Genomic DNA, 25088 nt, shown 5'->3' on the forward strand with positions numbered 1-25088 from the left:
CCAAATTAGAGAAAGTTTGTGGTAAACCTAAATAAGTTTATTTTAAGTAAGATTGGTAATATTTACAAACTGGAAATACGTGCAATATCGCTTTAGGTCGGGTTAGAAGAATTTTAGACTAGCTAAAAAAATTGATATCTGACCGAAACATTGACCTAAATTGCTTCTGTGATATGCAAAAGGAAACGTGTCAATTGGCGAATCGGAGATTCGCATAATTGAGTTAACCCTTTAGCGTCGGTAATAAGTTCTGCGGCAAGTTTATTGCTGGTATAATTTTTCCGTATTTAAAATTATAGCAGATTTTGTATAGATTTACAGATTCCTATTTATTTTTATTAAATTAAAAACAGAATTTATTGACGGGAACTGTACCAAATTTCGGCCAGCTGGCAATTTCGGACACTTCTTTTGCTTCTCAAATTTCCACGAGTTTTTAGTTTTTGCATAATCTAAAAATTATGCAATGCAAAAAAACAAAAATGTCGCTTAGACGAATGAAATGATGTGCAAAAAACTTGGGAAGAATTCCGGAAGGGCAAGGAACTATCAGAAGTAAGGTAGCCGAAATATTACCCAAAGCTCTCCCTATAATTTTATTCATTTTTAAATGTATTAAGTTAAATACATCATGTTAAATGTAGTATGTTTTTAGAGGAAATAAAGACGATAAACTATCTACAAGGTTCCTAGCAGGATAAGATTTTAGCGCTTGCCTGCAGATATGTCGGAATTTCGTATACTTCATCTTAACCCTTTAAGGACGAGACGGTCAAAAATTGGGAGTCAGCGTTTTCTGGCTTCTTAAAGCAAATCATAACTTCAGAAGGCCGTAGTAAAAAAAATAGGACACCGGTGTTCCAATCGTCCTTAAAGGGTTAACCCTTTAACGACGAGACACTTTTTAAGGATTGAAAATCAACAATAAAAGTTAAACTGAGTAACATAATCAATTATAAGTCTTACATCTAACCTTGGAAAGTCCAACAGAGTTTGATTCGGTGTATTTTGTGCTTCTACACTGAGAAAAAAAAGAGGCTACGATTAACTTTTTTTCGTCATAACTTCAACACTTTTCGGGTGTAAAAATATATCAACATTTTTTAATGTTAATTTTACACCTTTTGAGGGTAAAGTCAACATGAAAAAAGGGTAACTTTAACCCATAATACACCTAAAAAGGGTAATATTTACGCCGATTTCGGATCAATACTGCAAGGTAAAATTAACATTTCCGGAATGTTATTTTGACTTTTTCGGATTTCTCTCAGTTTATGAACGATAGGGACAAAAATAGCCCAAAAAATTAAGTAATTTTTCTGACAATACCAATGAATAATATTTTTCGCTTTAATGAAAAATATCACGTATGAGTATTGTAGTTTTTATTGCCAAAAGGGTTTTGTTAAAAAAAATTGGAAGTATAAAAAACAAATAAAATCAATTATGAATTTGAAAATTTAAAAATTTGCAATTTTTGAGCTTAAATATTTACTACATAGCAAATAGCTAGAGACTTGCAAAAAATATTCTAGATTCCTTCAACCTTCTACTTTATAATTATGTACAGATATAAGAAAAAATGACTTGAGGTAGTCAGGCAAAATTATTTTCTTTATGGGACACCGGTGTTCCAATCGTTCTTAAAGGGTTAAGACATCTAAGATTTAGCTCATCAAGGACATTTTGCCCAAAGCGGCTTTTTTATTGGCTTAAAAAGTATTTCGTTAGGTTTTTCCTGTTTTAAAAAGTTTCATGTTTTAAAATGTTTCAATTAATATTAAATAAAAAGAATTAACTGCAATTTTCTTTAAGAGAACATTGCAAAAACAAAATAAGTTTTTGGGAGGAAAGCTTTTAAGGAATTTATCAAGCTTTCAAACCCCACACCCACCTCCACCAAATACTCAAAATCGGTTTAGTACTTAATTTTCGATGAATTTTAGGAATTATCCAAGTTTTTGGGTTTAAGGTGTCTACGGATTATGAGAAGTTCTTGTCAAAAATGAGCTTCAAAAAATTTTCCTACACATTATTAGTATGCACTTTTGACAAAAAGATGATTTTTCGAGGAAAATTTGTCTAGTGTAGGCGATTTTCTTCCAAAATCATATCCAATTCAACGTAATTTCTATAACAAAGATTTTTGAAAGAGGAAACATTCTTGAAGGAACAAAAATTTTTGACGTAATCTTGAAGGAAAACCATCTCGGTTCGAAATTTTTTTATGCAAATATGTTGTTTACTGCTGGAGAAAACGAGAAAAACGTTTAGCGAAGATTCTTGGGATAGTAGTTAGTGAATTTTTGGGGGAAATTTTCCAAAAATGCAAAAGAAGAGTGTTTTGTGGCTATGACTAAAGCGGTCTTCAGACTAGGAGGGGCTTAGGCCAGTTCCCGAATGTCCGAATTTCCTAAACAACAAGCAATTGCAGTAATTTTTCAATTTATATTAAGTATAAATAAATATTGTGTCTTGAGAAATTACAGCAGTTAATCCATAAAGCTAAGCCTTAGGTCTGAAGCCCGTATAAGTCTCAGATATACGTCTCTGTCTGAAGCCCATATTTGGTTTTTGGCTTCAAAAGCTTTTCAGGCTGGAAAAGAGCATTTTGCATCCAATTTTTGATCAATTTAACGTTATTTTCTTTTAGACAAAGTCTTCTTGATGTCTTTAGTAAACATCAACAACATATTTCTTTAGTAGAAAATGCATTTGTTTAACTATAATTCGGTTTAAATTTGGGATTTTCTGAAATTTAATTCATAGAAAAACTTACACGTAACTTCTGAAGGGAATTGAAGTTATTTTTCGATCTCTTTTCTTAAAAAAATACCTTATCAGCTATCTGAACCACTTACAATCTTCAAAATCGGAATTTAAGGTTTCTTGCCGACTTTTTAAATAAATTCTAAAGCGTTGCTGGTCTGACATTCCTTTTCGGATATTATTTTCAAATCATAAATTGCAATTTTTTCCCAGAAAGGCTACTCAAATCATAAGAACGTTTTTGTACATTAATTTAAAATCCACAGAAATTGTCAAAATCGGTGAAGAAATGTACCAGAAAAGAATTGTAAAGTGATTTTTTTCTCAAAAATATCTATTGATTTGATTTTTTAGCAGAGGATTTCTTTGATTTTTCATTAAACTCATATTTATAAGGATGGATTTTTCAAAAAGAAAACTTTTGTCTCTTTCTTTTGGAAGATTTATCAGACATAATTTAATGGAATTAAGTGATATAATTTCAAACTTAGTTGAACGGAATGGGTTAAGTAATCGAAAACTAGCTTTATGACATCAGTGTTTTGGGTTCGAAGTTCGAATCCCATTCGAACCTTTCTCTAAAAGTTTTATTTGAAGAAGTTAAAGCTTTTTAAAACTTTAAAAGAAAGAGAAATTTTTAAGAAAAATCGGGCCGTAACTGAAGGAAGCTGTTTTGAGAAAGAAAATATACCCAGGAATTTTCCGCAAAAAATTTTCATATGTACTGGAGGGGAATTCTGTAACGCTCTGGCAATGCCATATGACAAATTGGGTTAAAATCTTAGGAGAGATTTTTCGAAAATGCGATTCTGTAGCCGTAACATTGCCATTTCAGCGTACGTGGCATTGTCATAAGTGACATATTTGAGATTTCTGGCAATTAAAATGACAATGAATTTAGTTAAACAAATCAATCAAGACATACTGTATTTTCATAAATTCATCAAGTAAAGGGATTTCATTAAAAATTCAATTAATTGCATTTTCGAACTCATATGATATGACAAATAAGCTCGAATGGCATTGCCAGGTTTCGAACTCACGCGTGACAATGCCACGAAAATTACAGAATTCCCCTACAGGAAAGCTTTTTCGAAAAAGTGATTCTGTAACACTATGACATTGTCATGTGGTATTTTCAGAAGTTACTTATTTGTGATTTCTGGCAATTCAAATGACAATGAATTTTATAATACAAGTGAAAATGGATTAATACCTTTTTTGCTAAGCTCGAAAAAAAAACAAAAAAACTCGAATGGCATTGTCAGGTTTCGAACTCACTCGTGACAATGCCACGAAAATTACAGAATTCCCCTACTGGACAACTTTTTATACCTTCCAGAGGTGATTGACTGTTGACCGTTTATTTTTATGAAGCCTGAGTGGCACAGTTATCTACCCCTTGTGAATCAAGTTCTTATAACGAAAAGATGATTATGTATGAGAAAATATCACTATCTTATCGGTAACATATGACTCAATAGCCATTAAAGGGTTGAAGAGTCTTAAAAATAAGTGTTTTGAACTTGAAATATTTCAGAGAATTGCTAAATCTTGATCCTCAAGTTTTTTTTTATAAAAACTGACAATAAACTTTTCACAATTTTCAGTTAACCCTTTTATTTTTTCTCCAAGAGGTTATCTAGAATGGATAATTAAAAGACGATAGGGTAGGTTCGTAATTTCGAACAATGCGGAATCCTGCACAGACCAATTTATAGTTTGAACATTTCTTTTCAGACTTGATAAAATAAATAATTAATCAATGTTCAAGTACTCTAGAATTAGATAATAACCTGATTAAGGTAAAGTACCCTGTAATCGGCCGGTTCCTCAACTCGGCCAGTGGGGTTATTTATTCAATTTACTTAGGTTTGCTATAATATGGCTTTACGGATCTAACATTATAAGGTGTATTATATTATATATAACGTAAATCAGTGATAATATTATAGAAATTGACTATAAAACGTTAAAAAATTGGTTAAACAATTCAACTTGCCGAGTTGATAAACTGGCCGACTTGAAGATACTTTACCCTACCACTATTAGGCAGAACTTCTAAATTTATTTGTCTGATTTTTATGTCGTCCGAAATTACAAACTTTTACCTTTGGTCTTGAAAGATAGACTATTTCTCAATGCACTAATTTTAAAATTCAGAATCCCACCTACGGTCTTTTTAAGATAACTTTGGTACTGCAAGAAACACTTTGACAATATTTAAGATCGATCAGGGAGACGTGATATTTCCCAACGGTCACAATAGATGATTATAATTAAAAATCTCATCCAATATCACCTGCGACTATTTTTTCGTGTGTCACTTTGCAAAATTTCTCCAAAGCACGCAATCGGTAATATGACTTTTTGTTTTCTTTAATTAAATTAACTCCAATGGAGCAGTTACATGATTTTCTTCTGGCACGGATCGTCCATTCCAGAGAATGTGGAATCTGCATATTGCTTTCATTTCTCATCTCAATTGCTTCTTTTTTTTATTTCACATTAATAGCACTCCACAATTGAATTAATACTTTTTTCTTCAATATTTTTTACGCTTCAAACACGATGGATTTAAAATTAGAAAGATAAATACAAGTCTTTGATGAACGCTCTTCAGTGAAATTTCTGATATTTTATTTTTATTTTTTTTGTGGGAAATCCATCTCAATCAAACACGAAGACTAGTGATTTATGACCATGAACTTGAGCTTTTTCCATCTAATCAATGCACAGTCCTAAGAAGAAAAATCTCAACGGTTTGTGCGCAATTTTTCATCACTGACCGAATGAGTATTTGCTGAAATGATTTGTCAGGAAGGCTCGAAAAATGAATGGATTAACCTTTTTGTGATGTTTCAATATGAGAAACGCACCTCATCAGTCATGTTGAGAGGACTTTAACACACTTCTTGACTCATTTCAGCACGACTATGAGTCGAAAGAATTACTTCCTCGTCCAATTGTTTTCCCAAATTGGCACCTGATGGAGTACCTTTTGTTTAAAATGAATTTAGGTTTAGTCATTGGGTGTGAGTTTCATGGGTTATTTTTACACGATTTATTGCTGAAACCTTCGAATTAAGCTGTTGATGGCTTTGAAAGCTATTTGGGGACAGCTTTTCATTTTGAGAATGAGAGCATCAAAAGAAATTACAAAGCTATTTTATTCCTTTTACGTTCGGTTTTGTTGTAGGACAATTTTGAAAAGAAACCATGATTTATTTTGGCCAAAATGTTTCAGCTTGTATGTTCGTCTAAATAGATTGAGGTCTTGAAATTAGGGCCGAAACATATTGACTGTAAAATTAGCTTAGATTCTTTATGGCTCCGGCACACCTTTTAGATTAGAAAAATTCCATGAAATCAAAACACATCTCTTTCTTTCTTACACGTTTTCCATAATGTCTGTCTCATTCGTTCGCTCTCCGAATTCGTTTGAGCAAAATTGAATTTGTTGTGATATTTAAAAGAAGAAGAAGAGTGCAAAAAAAATAATAGACCTACTCAAATCGTGTGAGAAAGAAAGAGATTCTAATTTCGACTTCATGAAATTTTCTTGGTCCAAAAGATGTACTGGAGCCATTACAAACCTTTTTTTCTGTCAAAACTAATTTCCAAAAATTGATATTAAGTAATATTTCCATTAGTACCATTTTGAGAATTATTTACTGATTCTGATGGCTTCGACACACCTTTTAGATCAGGAAAATTTTATAAAGTCGGAATTCAAATGCCTATTTTCTCACTCTTCTTCTTCTATTGAACATCACAACAAATTTGATTAAGCTCGATCGAATTTGAAGTGCGAAATAATAAGATAGACATATTCGAAATATGTAAGAAAGAGAGGGATGAGAATTTTGATTTCATGAAATTTACCTGATTTAAAAGGTGTGCCGGGGCTATAAAGTTCTAATTTATTTTTTTAATTTTTTATTATTTCAAAATAATGAAAAAGGTAAATCTTTTTCCTAATGGCGCTGGCACACCTTTTCAATTGAGTGAAATTCAATTGATTGAAATTTTACCTCTTACTCATTAATCTTTAATTGAAATTAGATATTGCTCTCTCTTACTGTTAAACGAAAATAGAAATAGAAATTTAAAATGAAATTGAAATTTCAATTTTCATTTGACAGAAAGAGACAAATATATGTTGTTTTAGTTTAAAAGAGTAAGAGGTAAAATTTCAGTCGATTGAATTTCACTAAGTCAGTTGAAAAGGTGTGCCAGCTCCATGAACATTATTTTTAGCACATGACTGTTCTTAAGTGTTTCTACATACATAATCGATTTTCCTTGGTATTGGCTCCTGTCACAAATATTTGATAGTTTTAGAACAGAACGAGGACTGGGGAAAATAGTCCAGACAGGAATCAATACAAGGAAAAATCGATAATGCAGAAGCTATTGAAAGCAGTCATGTGCTAAAAGAAAATGTTCAGGAAAAATATTTTTTCTTTTAATTATTCATAGGAATAACGCCATAATTATCTAAAATCATTATTATTTAATCTATCATATTCTGAATCACTTACCAATTATATTACTTCCAAAACTTTAGTCCACTTAAGTTGATCTAAATTGATTTACACTGATGGATTGTACTAAGTTAATCCGAAAGCCCTTTTCAAATAAATTACGGTGAAACTTTTAAAATATTTCTTCTAAATAACCATTAGATCCATTTGACAATGCGTGCACCCTAAAACCATATCTCAGGAATTCTATTTAGTAGGTTGGCGTCTTGGGAATGTACTAATAGCCACTTCACATATAATTTATCTGAAATTTAAGTTCGTTATTTATAGAAATATATATAATTGATATAAAACCTTTTAAAAATAAGACGAATTTGTGTGATGTTATATCAATGAGTTTTCTTAAAATATTGTGAAATATATAATTAGTACCATTAGTACTCATTTAATCCGATACACTAAATAATGGATTAAAATTCTTCTAAACGTGCTTGACCGAAGAAACTTTTAAAATACATATTATAATGTGGAAAAATAATTGTCCTTAAAGTCTAAAGCAGTAAAAAGTTATATAAAATTGTTATAAGGTTCTGATATACTTTTAGTACATGTACTAAACTTTTAGGAGGAAATCTAAATTTTCGCTTGAAATTGAGAAAAATGAAGAAGTAGGTTGAAATACAAAAAAAAATGTAAAATATTGCCTATGTAACATGAATAATTACCTTTGCCTAATGTTTGTTCTAAATCTCAGATATTACTAGAAACTGCTAGATTTACTATTTTACAGCCTATTTCTAGATTAATGTACTTAATTACATGTGAATTATAATTTACTGTAATATTTTGACACTTCATTCCCTAAGGAATTAGATTTATGGGAAATTTTGAAATCCTGAATTTTTGAGAAAAATTGTTACATTATCCCTTTATTTTTTATCTGTTTTATACGGGCTTCAGACCTAAGGTTTGGCCATATGGCTTAACTTTTCTAATTTCTTATCAGGTAGGACTTTTGAGAACAATTTGAATTTAAAATAGATTCTGATGGCAGTTACTCTAATGATTTAGAAACTGGGCTAAACATTTAGTCTGAAACTCATTTTAGACGACAAACGATAAAGAAGTCTTTAGATCAGAAGTTTAGCCTAGTTTCTAAAGGTCTAAACATCCTAAATAGCAACCAATTTTCTTAACTTTCAGAATTTAATACATTATTTGCCATTTATAATCCAATCTAGGTTATTTTTTCCAAAAAAAAAGAATAATGAGATATTAGAGCAAGTAAACCATATAGGTAATTTTTAGTTCTGAAGCATGTATAAGAGATGGGCCCCGGTCAAAACCCCGAAAGCCAAAATCCCGAAAGCCAAAATCCCGAACGCCAAATCCCGAAAGCCAAAATCCCGAATGGGCCAAAATCCCGAAAGCCAAAATCCTGAATTCTTAAAAGTGTCATAGCTACTCCCACGATTGCATCTGCGCTTGTTGTAGGCAAAGGGAAATCTTCTGTGTCTTGGAAAATTATTCTAAACATTTTCCCCCATATAATTTCATCCCTTTCACGATTTTGAAAATTCGGGATTTTGGCTCTCGGGATTTTGGCCTTTTCAGGATTTTGGCGTTCGGGATTTTGGCTTTCGGGATTTTGGCTGCGACCGATAAGAGATATCAATGTAGGGTTTCAAAATTCTTTCCTTTTTAACCTACCTGAATCTATTTTTTCATGAGTCAATTTTGTTGGGCATTCGTCATTTTTTATCAATAACAAAGATTTAGTAACATAAAGTATGAAATTTTGGACAACGTGTAATTTCGGACAAACCAATTTAAACGTTAGGGTACTGAAAATATGGAAAATATAGAAATAATTTAGTAATTATGGAATTCTAGACTATGTTGAAGATTATTCTATTGAATTTCTATCAGTGTTTTTAAAAATTTTGTTGGAGGTGTACGAAATATAAATCTGATTGTCCGGAATTGTACACTGTCCGGAATTTCAAATTTCACTCCAAGGATCAAATTGATCTAACCGTCGTCCTTTTACAAAGAATGGATCAAATTTCAAACGTTTAGTGCACATCTATTATAGAACATGTTAATTTGATCCATCCTTTACAAATGGATCAAATTCTGATCAATTTGATCCTTTTATTTTTACCAGTGAATAAGATATACTAATCAAAAACTTTTTGTCATTCTTTTGTGTCTATCTTATTTAAACAGTTTTTAATGTAATAGTTCCATTAGTTCATTTCCCAAAAAAGGTGAATTGTCCTCAAACTCAAGGATATGTCCTCTGACACCTTATTGATCTGTCCGTTGTACATCTAAAGCTCTTTTTTGACGGTTGACACCAAACACCAATTGCAATAACTTTTAGTCACACTATCGTCTAAATTGATGACTAATCAATTCTTTTGTGCTGTTTTCTCAAATCACCGCAATTAGAGTCAAACAGAAAGGAGAGAGCGTCAAATCCACAAAGCCACCCCATCAGGTGCGACTCCCCCGGCTATTTTTGGCGGGGTAGAGAGGGTGATTTTTTATGGTCGTCACGAAAGTTAATTGAAAGTCTCTATCGTGGCGAAAATGAGGCAGTAGAGAGGGAGTAAGGAGGATCGTGAGTAAAATGCTGGAGCTTCAGAGGCACATCGATTGTCCGATGTGGGATGCCCTGGGGAGTCCTCTAGTGCCCTGGCCAGGAATGAAGTATGCATGCTTCAAAGTTCTGCAGGCGTACTGCAAAGTGTTCGACCAGCAGGAATTGTACGATTTGATTGTTAGGTATTTTGTGTGTGTTGTGTATGATTGAAAAGAATTTTCCGGTGTAATGCCTCTCTCTTTTTTTTCTATCTCATTCCATGCTGATCTTAACAAAATTTTAATTAACAATTTTTTTTTGGCTGTTGCTCTAACTCAAAGCCCAGAGCCAAAGTATTTATCTGGGGGAGGCTTGATAGTGTTCTTGACAGTTTATCTGACCCGAAATCACAACTAATTAACCAGAGACTTAAATAAGTTTTCCAGATGTTTGCCATTTTGTCATGTTGTGGCTTGTGCTGTTGGGGCAAGAAAAAGTTGAGATAGAGTGTGCTAAAGTCCCTGAATTTTCACTAGTTTTGGCTGCGTGGGAAAATTTTTATGTGCACGTGCTATTACTGTAATAAAGCGTGACGCTGATGGTACGGAAATGCGATAGAGAATGATGATGAGGGGAAAGATTTCATCCTGATATTTCTCATGAAAAGCACCCTGAATAACGAAAAAAATCACTCCTTTTCACCATTTTGGTATTTTTAGTAGAGTATCTGCAAGATTCCAACACCCCTCCATCATCAGTTTTATTCAATAATGGCCTTCAGGGATGTTAAAATACATTACACGTATACAGATTTAATTACATTGTGATTTATGGGATGTAATAAAATATTTAATTATAAATTTTGTTGACAATTTTTCTGAAGATGAATGATTTTACTGTACACAGATATTAGTTTAAGTATTATGGAGTTGCTACATTTTTTGTATTTAATGTAGTTCTCAATCAAGCTCTGAGAGGTTATGTTTAAGTTGTTTTGAGGTTAGTTTTATAGTCTACAGACGCTTTATAAATAAAAGACTTACTCATATTGAGTTAAAATATTCTGAAAGTTCCACTGTTTAATGGAAGTTGTCCTAAAAATAGCCTGACTTGAATCACCTTGTATTTGAAAAGATATTCTTGATTGGATTAATAGGCTGAAAAAGAGGCCTGGATGCAGTGATACTATAAGATTTCGTCCTCACATTGCTATCTAATCTAATTTGCTAATTGGAAATTAAAAGCAATTGATAGCATTAAAGCCTTCCAAAATTGAAAACTTCTAAGATTTAGGATTTTTGAGGTTATGTTCAGAACCGTTAGAATATTTTATAGTGTGTTAGAAGAACTAAGGGGAAGTGGGGCACCTTTAATTTGGCCCAGCTTTTAAATTGGGCTTATTTCTTCTGTTTTTAAAAGACAACTGGACTTAGCTCTACAAACCAATTGGAAAGCCAAATTACATTATGATGAGGTTATATTACATTTAAAAGTAAGAGAACAAAGCCTAATTTCAAAGTTGCCACACTTCAAATGTGCCTCACTTCCTCTTACTTAAAAAAGGTCAGTAGTTCTGCGACCTTCTTATAAAAATTTGTCAATGCTTTATTAAGAAAAGCAATCAAACAAATTAGTAGAACTAAATATGACCAAACTAATAGGCTTTTGAGGTTATATCCAGATTTATTATAATAATTTTAAAAAAAATTAAGAACAAACACTTCAAAAACGTTAATGTTCTGCGACGTTTTCAATAAACATAGAGAGATTTAAACTGATAAATAGAAATAAAACTCAAAATTTTCTAGGTTAGATCCTTTTGGAGTTCTGTGGGAAACTTTTTGAACATCATAAAAGTACCATAACTACAAAAATGTCACATTTTGCGTAAATTTAGTTCATGAAAGGTTGTATTTCAACTGTAAAAGAATAATATCCTTTCAAATTCAATACAAAATATTTAGGAATAGCAATTTTTTAGGTTATGTGTGAAGCGTTACTTATGTACTACTGTTATTAGCACTATTCGATCGTAGTTAGATTACTATAGATTTGTTTGATATCTTATAGCAATAGTCATATCTTTTTTATTAATTATTTCGTGAAATCTGAATCTTAGATAAACAACATTTGTCTAAGATGACGAACTTAATAGGTTATAATCAAAATGTTGAAGACACTAAACAGTTTATTTTTAATTTTCAAAAAAAGAAGATTTAAATTGACCAACCACTAAAGTAAATCAACTTTATTTCATTGGACCGAATATAATGGAAGGACAAAGACATTTGAGGTTATGTTGGGCCTAACCTAAAATATTTTTAATACAGTAGACTCTTCGATATCCAGCACTTCGATATCCGGGTGACAGCTGCCAAACACTGGCGGTTGATATATTCAAAATTATTTTCACTAAACATGAAGTTTGCCCAGAGTGAATTAAAGTATTATTAGCATTGTATCGAAGTTTTTAATACATAATTGTGATAAAAAATGAAACATAAGCACACCATGAAGAAAATTCTCTTTTTCTTTGTCAGACAGAAAATAAATTCACACTGCACAAAATAGAAAAACCGTTGATCATTCAAAAAACCTAAATGTCATTTTGTCCCCCAGTCAGCCGGATATCGAAGAGTCTACTGTATATATTTTTGTACAATAAATTCATGCTGTTTTCTGTAGCAGACCAATACATTTTTAAAGCAAACAAAATAATCGTACTATTTTGGTTAATGTTATAGCAGTAGTCAGGCCCAATTGGTTCAAAAAATTCAAGATTTTTATTATTTCCCTTTTTGGGTTTTACAAACACTCAGAAAATATTTCTTAGATCTTTTGCGTTGTAGAAGGTAGAAAGTAATTTCACTAAAAATTTAAAGACATTTAGACTTTAGGTCGAAAAACATTAAAAAATAATTACCACATAAAATATGTCTAGAATTTTAAAGGTTATGTCAATTATAACCTCAAAATTTTATTACCAAATTCGGTGTTACCTTAGTTAAAAGCGTTTAAATTATTTTCTAAAGGTAATAATCAGAATATTTCCAAAGTTTACCCGTCAATAAACCCGCTACTCGATATATTAGTAAAAGGGTATTTGTATTAGAATGTATCGGTTTATTTATTTGGAATATTTATATAGGAGAGACCGGGGTAAAATTAGCCACCAAATGAAAGTTTTCATTGTGTATAATTTGTACAAAAAGTGTTTGTATGAGATGTATGAGATAGATTAATATTTCAATGAATAGTAAGTGAAGAATATATTTAGAATAAAGAGTGATTTCATCAATATTCCTTCGAAGGCATACTATAAGATACCAATATCTACACTGAGAAAAAAAAAGAAGATGTGATTAACTTTTTTTCCTTATAACTTTAACACTTTTTAGGTGTAAAAATATATCAACATTTTTTAATGTAAATTTTACACCTCTTTAAGGGTAAAATTAACATGAAAGTGTAACTTTAACCCCCAATTCACCTAAAAAGGGTAATATTTACACCGATTTTGGATCAATACTGTAGGGTAAAATTAACATTTCCGGAATGTTATTTTAACTTTTTCGGATTTCTCTCAGTGTAATACCATATGTGGCTAATTCTGCCCTGGTCTCCCCTATGTACATAAAACTTCAATATCATTCGAATATGACTTAAATATAATAATTTAAATATAACAATGCCTTGCATAAGTAACTTTATCATGGTAACCTAATGAAATTACTTCGAACTTATCAAAGACCTATTTTGAGGTTATGTTATGTTATGTTACTCTGCAAAAAATGTTTTGTCAATTTAACTAAAAAGATTTGTTAAAAGGATGTTCTTCCGTACAGAATATGGAAAAATTTTGTGAAATCAAGATCAAAATATTTTGAGGTTACACTTCTGCGATCGTTTAGCATCTTAAGCAAAGTTTTAATTTTTTAAAGACCTTTATTATTTAATAAGTAATTTTATGTTTCTCAAACGATTGCCAATCATTCAGAAATATTATGTAGTTTATTTGCAAACGTGTAATTTAACATCCTTCGTAGGCTGTTCCAAAAAACATATTTTCCCCCAATCTTATCGTCCTCAATTCTTGTCACATTTTAAACGAGAGATGCCTTCGTGAAGGAGGCCTGGATTATTATTTTATTCTGACGCTGCTGTGCATTATTTTCACGCTTTATTAAATTACGAAATGGTCCTTAAAGGGCTCCATCACCAATTTTAACCCACCCACATTGCGTAATGGTGTCAATTTAAAACAAGTCCCCAGTACATCATTATGTTGCGTGTTTCCCCCCAAAAAAATGGGAGCTTTTTTGGGAATTGAGAATGAGGCGGCAACCCTTAAAAGTGGGTGCTAAAAGGAGTGAAAGCATGACAAATATGAATGGATTTAGCACTTATGGAAGCTTTGAAAAATATAACGAGAACTTTGAGATTTATGACATGATTTTGCACCTTGTCACAAAAGTGTCTCTCCTTTTCTGCTTGTTGAATACAAAATGTCGTATGTTTGATTTCCCATGTTCTACACAAACTACCCTCATTCTTCTATAACTTACAAATCATCCCCCAAAGCACCTTTTAGCACACCGTATCCCATTTTGCCAACAAGTTAATTCAACTGAAAAACATGCCACATTAGCCCAGAGATTATACTTAAAAGCTTATCTACGGCTCTTTTAGTCAAATTTGTGCACATGATAAAATATTTCTGATACCACAAGAGGATCGGAAGCTTTACCTTTTGGTTATGGGGAAAATATTACTACATCTCGTGCTTAAAGTTTAGTGAAGAATTTGAGAAACGTGATAATGAGATATGTCAATTCAAGGGTAAACCTGTCGATTAGGTACACAGAGGTTACACTCCATCGGGGATTAAGTTGATTTTTGGGATGTACAAAGTAAATTTGATATGGAAGAATCAAGCGTTGGGCAGACCACCGCTGAGGCAAAGATTAAACATTTGATTTTTAATTAGAGAATAGATTGTTTAGGGGAGAATAGGGCAGTTCACACAGATCAATATTAAACTGATTCTAATTGTTATTTGAAATCCTGAAAGATTTTGCAAGATAGCTTTGGTTATTCAATCCAAATATTCACGAAATATTTCTATAAGGTCATTGTGTTGCTACACTAAGAAAAAACCTAAAAAGTTAAAACAACTCTATGGCAGAGTTGAATTAATTCTAAGAATATCGATGTAATTGTTACTCTTTTTCGTTGTAAATTTTAGTAAATAGAGTTGAAACAACTCTTCATGCGAGTTGAATTAATTCGTCGGATATCGATGCAATTATTACTCTTTTTCGATGTAAAATTTTATCTCGACTGAAGTATATGCTTAAGTGTTTTCGTTTTAAGAATATACTTCAGTTAAGAAGTTTTTTGTGTGACAAAGTTCATGTGGAACATCAACTAGAAAAACGCCTATCAGTGTTTCATGAAGACATGTGCGTGCATTTTACGTGATATTTCGCTCGGAAAATATTGATCTTGAGGTCAAGAAAATATTAATAAAGAAAATTATAAACTAAAACAAAGAGAAAATTGCAAAACACATTCATTTTGGGATTTGAAAGAGTAATTTTAACTCAAAAAGGATTTTTTTAACTCTTGAAATGAGTTATTTAACTCTTAAAAAGAGTTATTTTCAGTCTTAAAAATAGTTATTTACACTCTTTTGTCATGTAAATTTTGGGAAGAAAAAGTTAAAACAGCTCTTACTAATAATACACCTAAATAGAAGTAAAATCAACTCTAAAATATAGTTAATCGAAAATCACAACGAAAAAGAGTTAATTTAACGTCGATTCGAGTAAGTTTTACTCGATTATTTTTCTGAGTGTATAAACGGTCTCAAAATCTAAAATAAATAAATAATTTTATATACATATTTTTTAAGAATTTAGTGGATTACGATAAGCCAAAATACCGAATAGGTCAAAATCCCTAATGGACCATTGTCCCGAAAAGCTAAAATCCCTAATGAATCAAAATCCCGAATTGGCCATTATCTAGACCAGGGGTGTACAAGAACCGTTTGAAACCGAATAAACGTCAAAATGTTTGTCCAAGTAGCGTTTTGACATTTGACACACAGGTTTCATTCGACGTTTGTTCAATTTCAAACGGTTCTTGCAAACATCTGATCTAGAGAAGTAAAAAATCCCGAATGGGTCAAAATCTGGAAAGCCAAAATCCCGAAAGCCAAAATCCCTAACGTCAAAGTCCCAAACGCCAAAATCCTGAAAGCCAAAATCCCGAAAGATATAATCCCGAATGTTCAAAATCTTAAAAGGGATGAAATTATATGGAGGATAATGTGTAGAATAATTTCCCAATCTTTGCTTCCAGCAAGCGCGGGTGCAATTGTGGGAGTAGCTATGACACTTTTAAGAATTCAGGATTTTGGCTTTCACGATTTTGACCGGGACCCATTAAAATAACCTTAATGAGTTTTATTTATTAAATCTTATCCAGAATAAAATTTATTTATACTTTTATCATTTTTGTATCCTTTACTCTTACACTCTGTATTATATTCAAATCAAGAAGCTAAAAGGGGCTTGTATTTTTTTCCGACCAAATGATAAATAATAGCGGAGACCCGACCCTTCATTTAAGGTTTTATGGTTTAGATAGATATTCTTCTTATTCTCGTTATTAGGAGCCAGTTGCTTCAATCACAACCGGAGTTTAAAAGTTCGAAAATCGGTTTCGAAAGTAAAGAAAAAACATTTTCACTTCTCGTTTCGTCCACATGGAGACCGAAGAATTTCCTGTTTAAATTTCAAAGTTTCAAAAAAAGATTATTTCATTATAATTTTTTTTTTCATAATCACTGAGTAAAGCTTTAACAAGTTCTTAAGTTGGTATTTAATAGATTTTCTCTGTTTTGTGTGAAAATAGATTGTTTTTTCAAAAATCAACGTCTTTTTCTGCAAATTTATCGAAGACACTTTTAAAGAATCAAACTTTGGCTGTGAAGGGGAAGAATAAATATTAAATTAAAATCAAAAGTATTTTCATGCTTATTTCTGATATTCATTCTTTTAAAAATCGTTGCTGTTGGCATTAAATTAAGAGCTATCGCCAATTTAATTCGTAGATTTTAAATATGCAAGCATGATTTCGATTATAGCACCAAACATCTGAACTAATTACCAATTATAAACCATCTTTTGAGGTTAGAAATTATTAAAAACACCAAAAAGATTAATTTAATCATTTGTCTTGACTCCTTAATGCAGAGATGATTTATCAAACTTTAGGAAATTTAAGGAATTCGTCCTACACAAATTAATGGGAATTTTGAGAAATAGTGCAACATAACCTCAAATTCTGACACCATCTATTTTTCTAAATCACAGAACCTCATCCCCTAGGTTATAAACACATTATAGTTCGTTGTATCTCAAAAACAACTTGAATCTTTCGTTTAACCAATTTAATTTTCTCCTGAAAAATTCCCTTCGTGAAAACGCAATTACATTTATTCCAAAAAAAATCGTGCATTTTGTCTGTCAATAGATCTCATGCAACAAAATTCCGCAATTGCCATGAAGTATGATATCTCACTTAATTAAATTCATTAAGTGGCTATTGGTATGCACTCAATGCAGCCACGAAGTCCATTGGCGATATGGAAAAGCCATGTAGTGACCATTTCCCAAAAGGGAACCTGACGAGTGTGACAACAAATTAACTGAATTAATTTCCTCTAGGCTGAGTAATTGTTTCTTGGAGGGTTGGTTTGCAAAATGCAGAATGTGGGTGCGAATTGTTTGGTGAAATTGTTTCACCTGTTTGTACTACATTGTGCCATTTGTCCGTTTGCAGAATTTATTGCTGGATGGGTGAGGGTGAAAAGGTGGAAATGGGATCTGCACGTGGAGACAATCATAAAAAATAATGATGCGAGAGAGTATTTTGCTGCAAAATGTGCAAAATGCATCCAAGATGCTCTGTGTTCTTATGCAAAGGGGAATATATCTGAAGGATAAATTTGTATTTTGAGGAAGAAGTAATAGTCTCATGGTGTATTACAAATTCTCGTTCTTTGTTAGGAGATAACCTCAAAGTTACATAACCTATAAAACAACAAGAACCCTCAGTGTTCTTATTACAATTTAAAGAATAATTCAAATTCTCATTAATGTTTTAGAGCGAAATGGTTGCAGCTCTTTCCTTTATCAAGGATTTAGAATCGTTTTGATGCTCCAAGTTCTTAACGCTCATACGAATTTGAGGTTATGAAGTTAAACAATTAGAAAACAAAACGAAAAATATTGATAGTAGTTTTAATTTAATTTCTGCCTCAAGTAAATTTAAAACAGGCAAAAAACTATATTTCAAAAAAATATCTCTTGTTGGGAATAACATAACCTCTAAGAACCATATATTGTTGATTGCTAAAATCGGATTAAACATTTCAGTATATAAAATTTACCGTTCGAATGCAATAGTTTTAAAATCTATTTAAAAAAATGCTAATTTTTGTTTTTTTTTTTTTTTAGAATTTTTATGTTTTGAATTGTATGCTTTCCAAAATATTGAGGTTATAGAGTTATTCAATTTTGTCTACAAGGTTAAAAAAAATAATATTAATCAAAAACTACCTTGAACTCAGTCAAGTAGGGGAAGGCTTTCAGGCTACGCACACTCTGGCTTCGAACAATTTATATTTTTCCCTAGCTATAGTCTTAAGTCACACATTTCCTGAAAGAATTAGGTTAGATTCAATAGAGGAATATAGAAAAGATATGACTTGTTCAAATCAAGAACGAGTACGAATCCTGAAAGCCTTCCCTCTGATCGTTTTGAATTAAAAAAAATTTTTGAAGATGCATAATAAAGAAGAACTTTAATGTTTAACCTACTAACATGCACTTACTAGTATTATATACTAGAATTTATGAAAGAATCTGCGTCCAGTTGCAAAATGCAATTTTTCCTGGTACAGTAGACTGTCTCTTAAATGAGCATTTAGGGCGAAATGTCATCCGGTTTATCAATAGATTTGGGCGTCAAAGCCTTTGTAAATTTCAAGAAAAGCGCTCAATTATAAAGAATCACGATAAAATAGGAAGAACTACAGCGAATTTGAGCAAATTAGATTTATAATTAAATGTGAAATTTGTCAACAAAATTTTTCGCTCGATTGAAAAAGAGCCGATTGAGCGAGACTCTACTGTATATTTTTTTAAGGTTATGTTACTTCTAATAGGATCTTTTTGTCATAACCTCTTAATTGTTTACAAATTTCTTTCTACGATATGCAACAGACTCTTTTAATTATTTGACAAATAACTCATTTACAAAGTTTTCGTAGAAAAAAAAAGAAATATTTTTTAGGTTATGTAAGGTTAAGATTATCTTCTAACCTCTGTTTATTTAAAGAATTCTTTCTTGATTTTAAAAATATCGAAAATATTTTAAATAAATCCTCTAGATATTCGCCCCTTTTCTCTATAATGCATTTTTTAGCACCTGTGGACTATCCCAAGAGTCGGTTTTAACGAGATGCCTGTTTTTACAGGAAAACGTGCCAGGCGTGCAAATGTCCACGCGACACTCACGCTGTCTACCATCAGCAATTAACGTCCGTGAGGGACAGGCTGGGCTTCAAGTCGGACTCTCACACGTCCAAAATCGATGCCCGGCAGCTGGGTTACACTTGGGCTCCTCCAGGGCTTCTAACCTCAGCCAAGGTCAAGAAGTACTTTGATGCCATTCCACAAGAGAAGGTGCCCAAGATTGGGACGAGTGGTGAGAGGTACAGGGACAAACAGTTGGCATTCCAGCTGCCCAAGCAGGACCTGGCCATGACCTACTGCAAGCACGTGGAGACGCAGCACAGAAGCTCCTATGAGGACTTTGTGTCGGCCAGGAATGAGATCGCCCTGGACATTGGTGAGTACTTTTTGCATGAGACAAGTCTATTTTAGCAGATGAGTAATTTCTGCAACTGTGCAGTGTGAATTTCCACGCTTTGTGTGTCTAGATTGCATTAGATTGAATTGCTAAATATTGAGTCATGGATCTTCTGCAGGAGAAGAAGATGAATTGCGCGATTGATTCTGCGGAATGTTTGTTGTTCTAACGTTTGTGCTATTTGAGAAATCTCCTTGATCTCCGACAGATCGAAAACATTGCAATGGGTCTAACCTGGGGCTTCAATTTGCCAACAAACAAAAAAAGATGCAAACTTTTGACTATTAGGAAGAAAAACTGATTTTCAAGAAATTTCATTTTTTATGATCAGTCTCAGATTTTCTCAAAGTGTTTCTACACTGAGAAAAAAAGAGGGTGCGATTAACTTTTTTTCTCATAACTTTAACACTTTTTAGGTGTAAAAATATATTAACATTTTTTAATGTTAATTTTACACTTCTTTAAGGGTAAAATTAACATGAAAAAGGGTAACTTTAACCCCCAGTACATCTAAAAAGGGTAATATTTACACCGATTTCGGATCAATACTGCAGGGTAAAATTAACATTTCCGGAATTTTATTTTAACTTTTTCGGATTTCTCTCACTGAGATGCAAGGGATTCCTTCAACTTCATGTCAGTCATAGAGGCCATTTACATCACCGCATTAGATTGGGATTTGTTTAATTTTTCTCGATATAAACGGCAAATCCAATACGACCCCTCGTATCGAATTGGATTGGATTTAAATTGTCCCAACTGTCCCAAACATTTTCGGAGCGCGCGAAGCGAAATTCGGAGTTGCATTTGGCGTTAAAACTAACCTATCATTTGTGTTGTTTTGGTAAGGAAGTCGCACAAAATAAAATTTTCAGGACTTTTTTTGTGTATTGTGCAAGGATATGGGCAATGACAAGTTTAAAAGAGGTGGCAAAGCAAGGAGACTAAGCTCCTCTTCTAAATTGATCAGGAGAAGGAGGTTCTTGTGATGATATTCAAATTGTGTAGTTAAATTTAAGAATCTTAAGCAAAATATCCAACTTAAATTGAAAATATTATTTTTAACCTCACAAAAATGGCATCCCGCTAAAAATCCAATTCAATCTCAACAGTACGATGTAAACAGACAAGATTGGATTCGGATTTTGGGACAATCCAATTTCAATCTAATGCGACGATGTAAATGGCCTCATAGAGAACCCAGATAACTCTCAGCTACCGGTTCATCATTGTCATTGTCATTAAATCGAAAAATAATGAGCACTGGGATCACTGTGTAATAAAACGTATGAGGCTCTGGTCGAGGAAATTCCTCTAGATCCTAAACCTGAAACTTCGGCACATAAAGTACCTGTAACAATAACGAGGGCTAGGATTGTGTAGGAAGATGACAGCCATTAAAAATCAAACTGGACGTTCTTAGAAAAAGTCTAGCCGGACTCATTCAAATAAAAACGAAACGCCAGGCATAGAGAAGAGAAAGTGAGATGATTGAATGAGAAAAGCTTGGGAACTCCTTGGCGAGCCCTACCTTTAACAATTTCTAAAAATAAGAAATGGATACATAAGGTTACAAAGGATCATTTCTCGTTAATACCAACGATTTTAACTGCTTGAACTCCAAGAGAGAGCAGTTTCCACAATCTTTGTTGAACTATAAGATTTAGAGAGAATAAATTCAGTTCAGATTTTTACTTCATCAAAATTTTACCTTCTTCTGAAATAGTACATCTTTTCGAAGTATGACTGAATATAAGTATTTTTTGTTGAAATAAAAAAAAATAAAGTTGTATTTATTGTGTTCCTAATGTATTAGCGTATTACCCTCGTTATACTGCCTTTGCATCCTTAAATTTTCTAACAAATTAAAAGATCTTCCATGGCTTTAATGCTTTTCAAACGAGTTTCAAAACGCAAATAAAGATTTCAAAGCACCTCGAGACCACTTTTGAAATCTTTATGAAAAATAAAGAATATTGAGGTTAGAATCACCTTGAACTTGGGCGCAGAATACCAAATCTTGAAATATTTTTATCCAAGCTAAAAATAAAGATATTTGACAGCTTTATTTTGAAATCTTGTTTGTAGAATACCAAATCTTTATATTTATCTTTATTTCTTTGTATTTATCTTTATCTTTATTCGCAGAATAGAACCCTATGTCTATTTATTAAAGTTTCTGAAATGATGCGCTTCGGTCTAATTTAATGGTGACTTGAGAACAATTCGCAAAGAAAATAGAAACTCGCGGCGAAAATGAGAACAGTTCCGGCGAAAATGGGAACAGTCGCGGCATCTTTTAGAAATTCTGCTCGAGAATCTGCAATTTAAAGCAGACTTTCTCAAAGCTATTCATTTATTTTCGCTTTTATCTTCTGCCACCTTTTCATGAATAATTCTCAAATATGTTATTACCCTTATCATGTAAGTTAATAATTAAATAGAACCTTTTTGGGCAGTTCATTGCCCACTCAAATAATTACTTTGCCCATTTTGCCTTTCTCTTAAGCCGGCTTTGCCCAATCCCTCTATAAAAATAATGAAAAACCCTCGAACGCACCCATTTGATAAGCTCTTTAGATAATTTTTACCACTCAATGGAAACCCAATGCAATTCTTATCTGTGATTTATCAGTTCTTATTTAAATAAAATTTATCAAATAAGTCAAATATTTAGTTGGACATTCTTCCGATATCTTCCCAGGTGTTCAAAATTCACTGTTTTATGGATTTTATGCTTGTTGCAGGCTTTGTGAAGGACTCTCCGACGTCCACAAAGTGCGTAGGATGCAGTGAGGGTCTGAAACAGGGCGATTTGGCTGTGATTGCTCCCAAATTCCGTGATCATATGATGTGGCATCCGCGATGTTTTTGCTGCACTGCCTGCCAGGAACTCCTGGTTGATCTCACGTACTGCGTCTTCGAGGACAAGCTGTACTGCGAGAGGCACTATGCCGAGATGCTGAAGCCCAGGTGTAATGCCTGCGATGAGGTAAGTTCCTTAAGATTCTCTTTTGTTGAATTTTTGTGGAGGAAAATTCTCATTCATTTTGGCGCCAAAGACACATTCGCTCAGCAGAGACACCTTTGTCGCTGAGTTGGATTGAACATATTTAGCCAAGGCTCTTTGGATAAATTCAAAGAGTTGGCTTTTTGTAACGGTTTTTGTGGGATTCTCTCGGAGGAAAAAGAAGTGATAGTGAGACAGAGTTTGAGTGGGAGATTCATAATTCACGCGAAAATGAAGGAAAATGGTGGTGGAAATTAAAGAGCAGAGTGATATTAAGTAGATTGAGGGCGTTAAGAAGGAAATGCTGATAATGATTTTTCCGTTTTTGCACCTTTCTCTCAACTATAATTAGCTTACTGAAGGTCAATTTCTCAGACAGTGGAAATTATGGGATATTGTGGGTGATAAGGACTCTGCTTGAGAGATTGGAAATATGGATTTTTTTCGCGGGAGAAAGTGGACCCTCTTTTATCCAAGGGGCAAATACCAAGGGTTGATGAAACTCCCATCAAAGTGAATTGTAAAATTTGCAAGGCATTCTTTGGACTGAAGTAATGCCGCAAAGTCACGTTACAGGAAAAGATTTTCATTGAAACTATTTAAATGAGACTGTTAAAGAGGCAAGAATGCATAATCCTTCCGTTCATGAGCTAAAACAAACTTTCCTTCTTGGTTATGTTTTTATTTTCAGAAAAAAATCTGCATTTATTAAAAATTATTATTGTAAAGACGTTTTAACTATTTCCCTGGTATGATAATACTCAAAATTATCCCTACATCAATTAGAATAACTCATCCATTGATATACTGATCCTTCTATTTTTCCAAGAGGTTATTTTAAAACGAGGTTATGTTTATTCTAACCTTAAAAACTGAAGCAAAGAAGAAAAATGAAACCCCATAAAACTCTTATTTTTATTATTCAAGTGCAATTTTAAGAGACACATTAACTAACTAATTTGAGTTCATTATCAATTAAATGAACCAAAATCTGTATTCAGTTACCTTTAAAGAATCTAACACTCAAGAAAATCTGAGGTTAAAAATTGCCAAGAGATATTTAATTTCGGGAAACTCGAGCTAATTTTGTCAGGGAATCCATGGATAACCCGGGAAACCCACGGGAAACCTTAGGGATCCTATATACTTTTTTTGGGATACCCAAGAAAACCGGGGAACCCATATATTTTCTCAGGGATCTCACGAATATATCTCACTCAAAATATCAAGAATTTGAATGGACTGACAGAAAAGTGATATATGGGTGAAATGTAGATCAAAATGTTCTCTATAATTTTGCCGTAGAACTTGATCTCATCGATTACTGAGACGGCGAGTTAATCGAGGTTATGTGTTTCTGAACTTGTTTTTCGACCAGACCGCCCCAAGTGTTCATTTAAGAAACTTCAACTATATTAAAGTATTGTTGTATTTTGTGAGACTTTCCATTTAAAACCCTATTTTAAGTGTCTTGGTCGAGCAGAAGCAGTCAAATTAGAAAATCAATTGTTTCACACCAAAGACAAAAAAGGACAAATGGCATAATCTGAGCAAAAAATTATGTTTGGATGAAATATAGATATAATTGTCCTCTACAATAATATTGAAGTAATTACAGTAGACTCTCTCAAATTCGGGCATTTGGGACCAAAATGTCACCCGAATTAGAGACAAATTCGGGCGACAAATTTCGTAATGCAACGACTTTTTCTTTATTTGTGTGCACAGCAGATATTAAGTTTACATACTCATATTAATCGTAAATTTCGGTAAAACTTAATAATACAAAGTCACATCATAATTAAGACAAACTATGGCAAATTTAAGGATACTTGCTTCATTCGATAATCAAAATCCAAACTTAAAGAATGTCAACAAATATTTTTTGAATTTAACTGCCGCCCGAATTAAAAAGTAGCCCGATCTTAAAAGAGCCGAATTAGCGAGGGTCTACTGCAGAGGCGTGCAAGAACTGTTGAAACCGAATAAACGTCAAATGAAACATGTACGTCAATGGTCAAAACGCTACTGGAACAAACTTATTTTGACGTTAATTCGGTTTTAACGGTTTTTGCACACCTCTGGTCTACTGTATCAAGATCGGTTAATCAGGTGTCGAGATAATTGAGGTTATGTGTTATGAAAATAGTTCTTTTCGACTGGGGCGCCCCTAGTGTTAGTCTTACGTAGTTCGAATGTTCTAGAAAGTTGTGGTGTTGAACGAGACTTTTAATTTCCGCCCTCATACGTCAAAATCGGCCAAGTAGAACCGGATATATGATGTTTTGAA

The 25088-nt window shown here is 32.7% G+C and overlaps 1 protein-coding gene across 7 annotated transcripts in view; it reads left to right on the forward strand.

Annotated features, from left to right (window-relative positions):
• LOC129800450 (four and a half LIM domains protein 2-like) overlaps positions 1–25088 on the forward strand; it is a 298659-nt gene that overhangs the window by 215436 nt on the left and 58135 nt on the right. For 5 of the 7 annotated variants that reach the window (XM_055844816.1, XM_055844819.1, XM_055844825.1 and 2 more), the window contains 2 exons: positions 19394–19767; positions 22536–22780. In XM_055844816.1, coding sequence (XP_055700791.1) covers positions 19394–19767; positions 22536–22780 — 619 coding nt within the window. Of the gene's footprint in view, positions 1–9710; positions 10047–19393; positions 19768–22535; positions 22781–25088 lie in introns of all 7 variants that reach the window. The other 2 variants (XM_055844823.1, XM_055844824.1) reach the window with 2 other exon arrangements.

The sequence above is a fragment of the Phlebotomus papatasi genome, chromosome 2 (assembly GCF_024763615.1).
Source record: "Phlebotomus papatasi isolate M1 chromosome 2, Ppap_2.1, whole genome shotgun sequence".
Lineage (NCBI taxonomy): Eukaryota > Metazoa > Arthropoda > Insecta > Diptera > Psychodidae > Phlebotomus > Phlebotomus papatasi.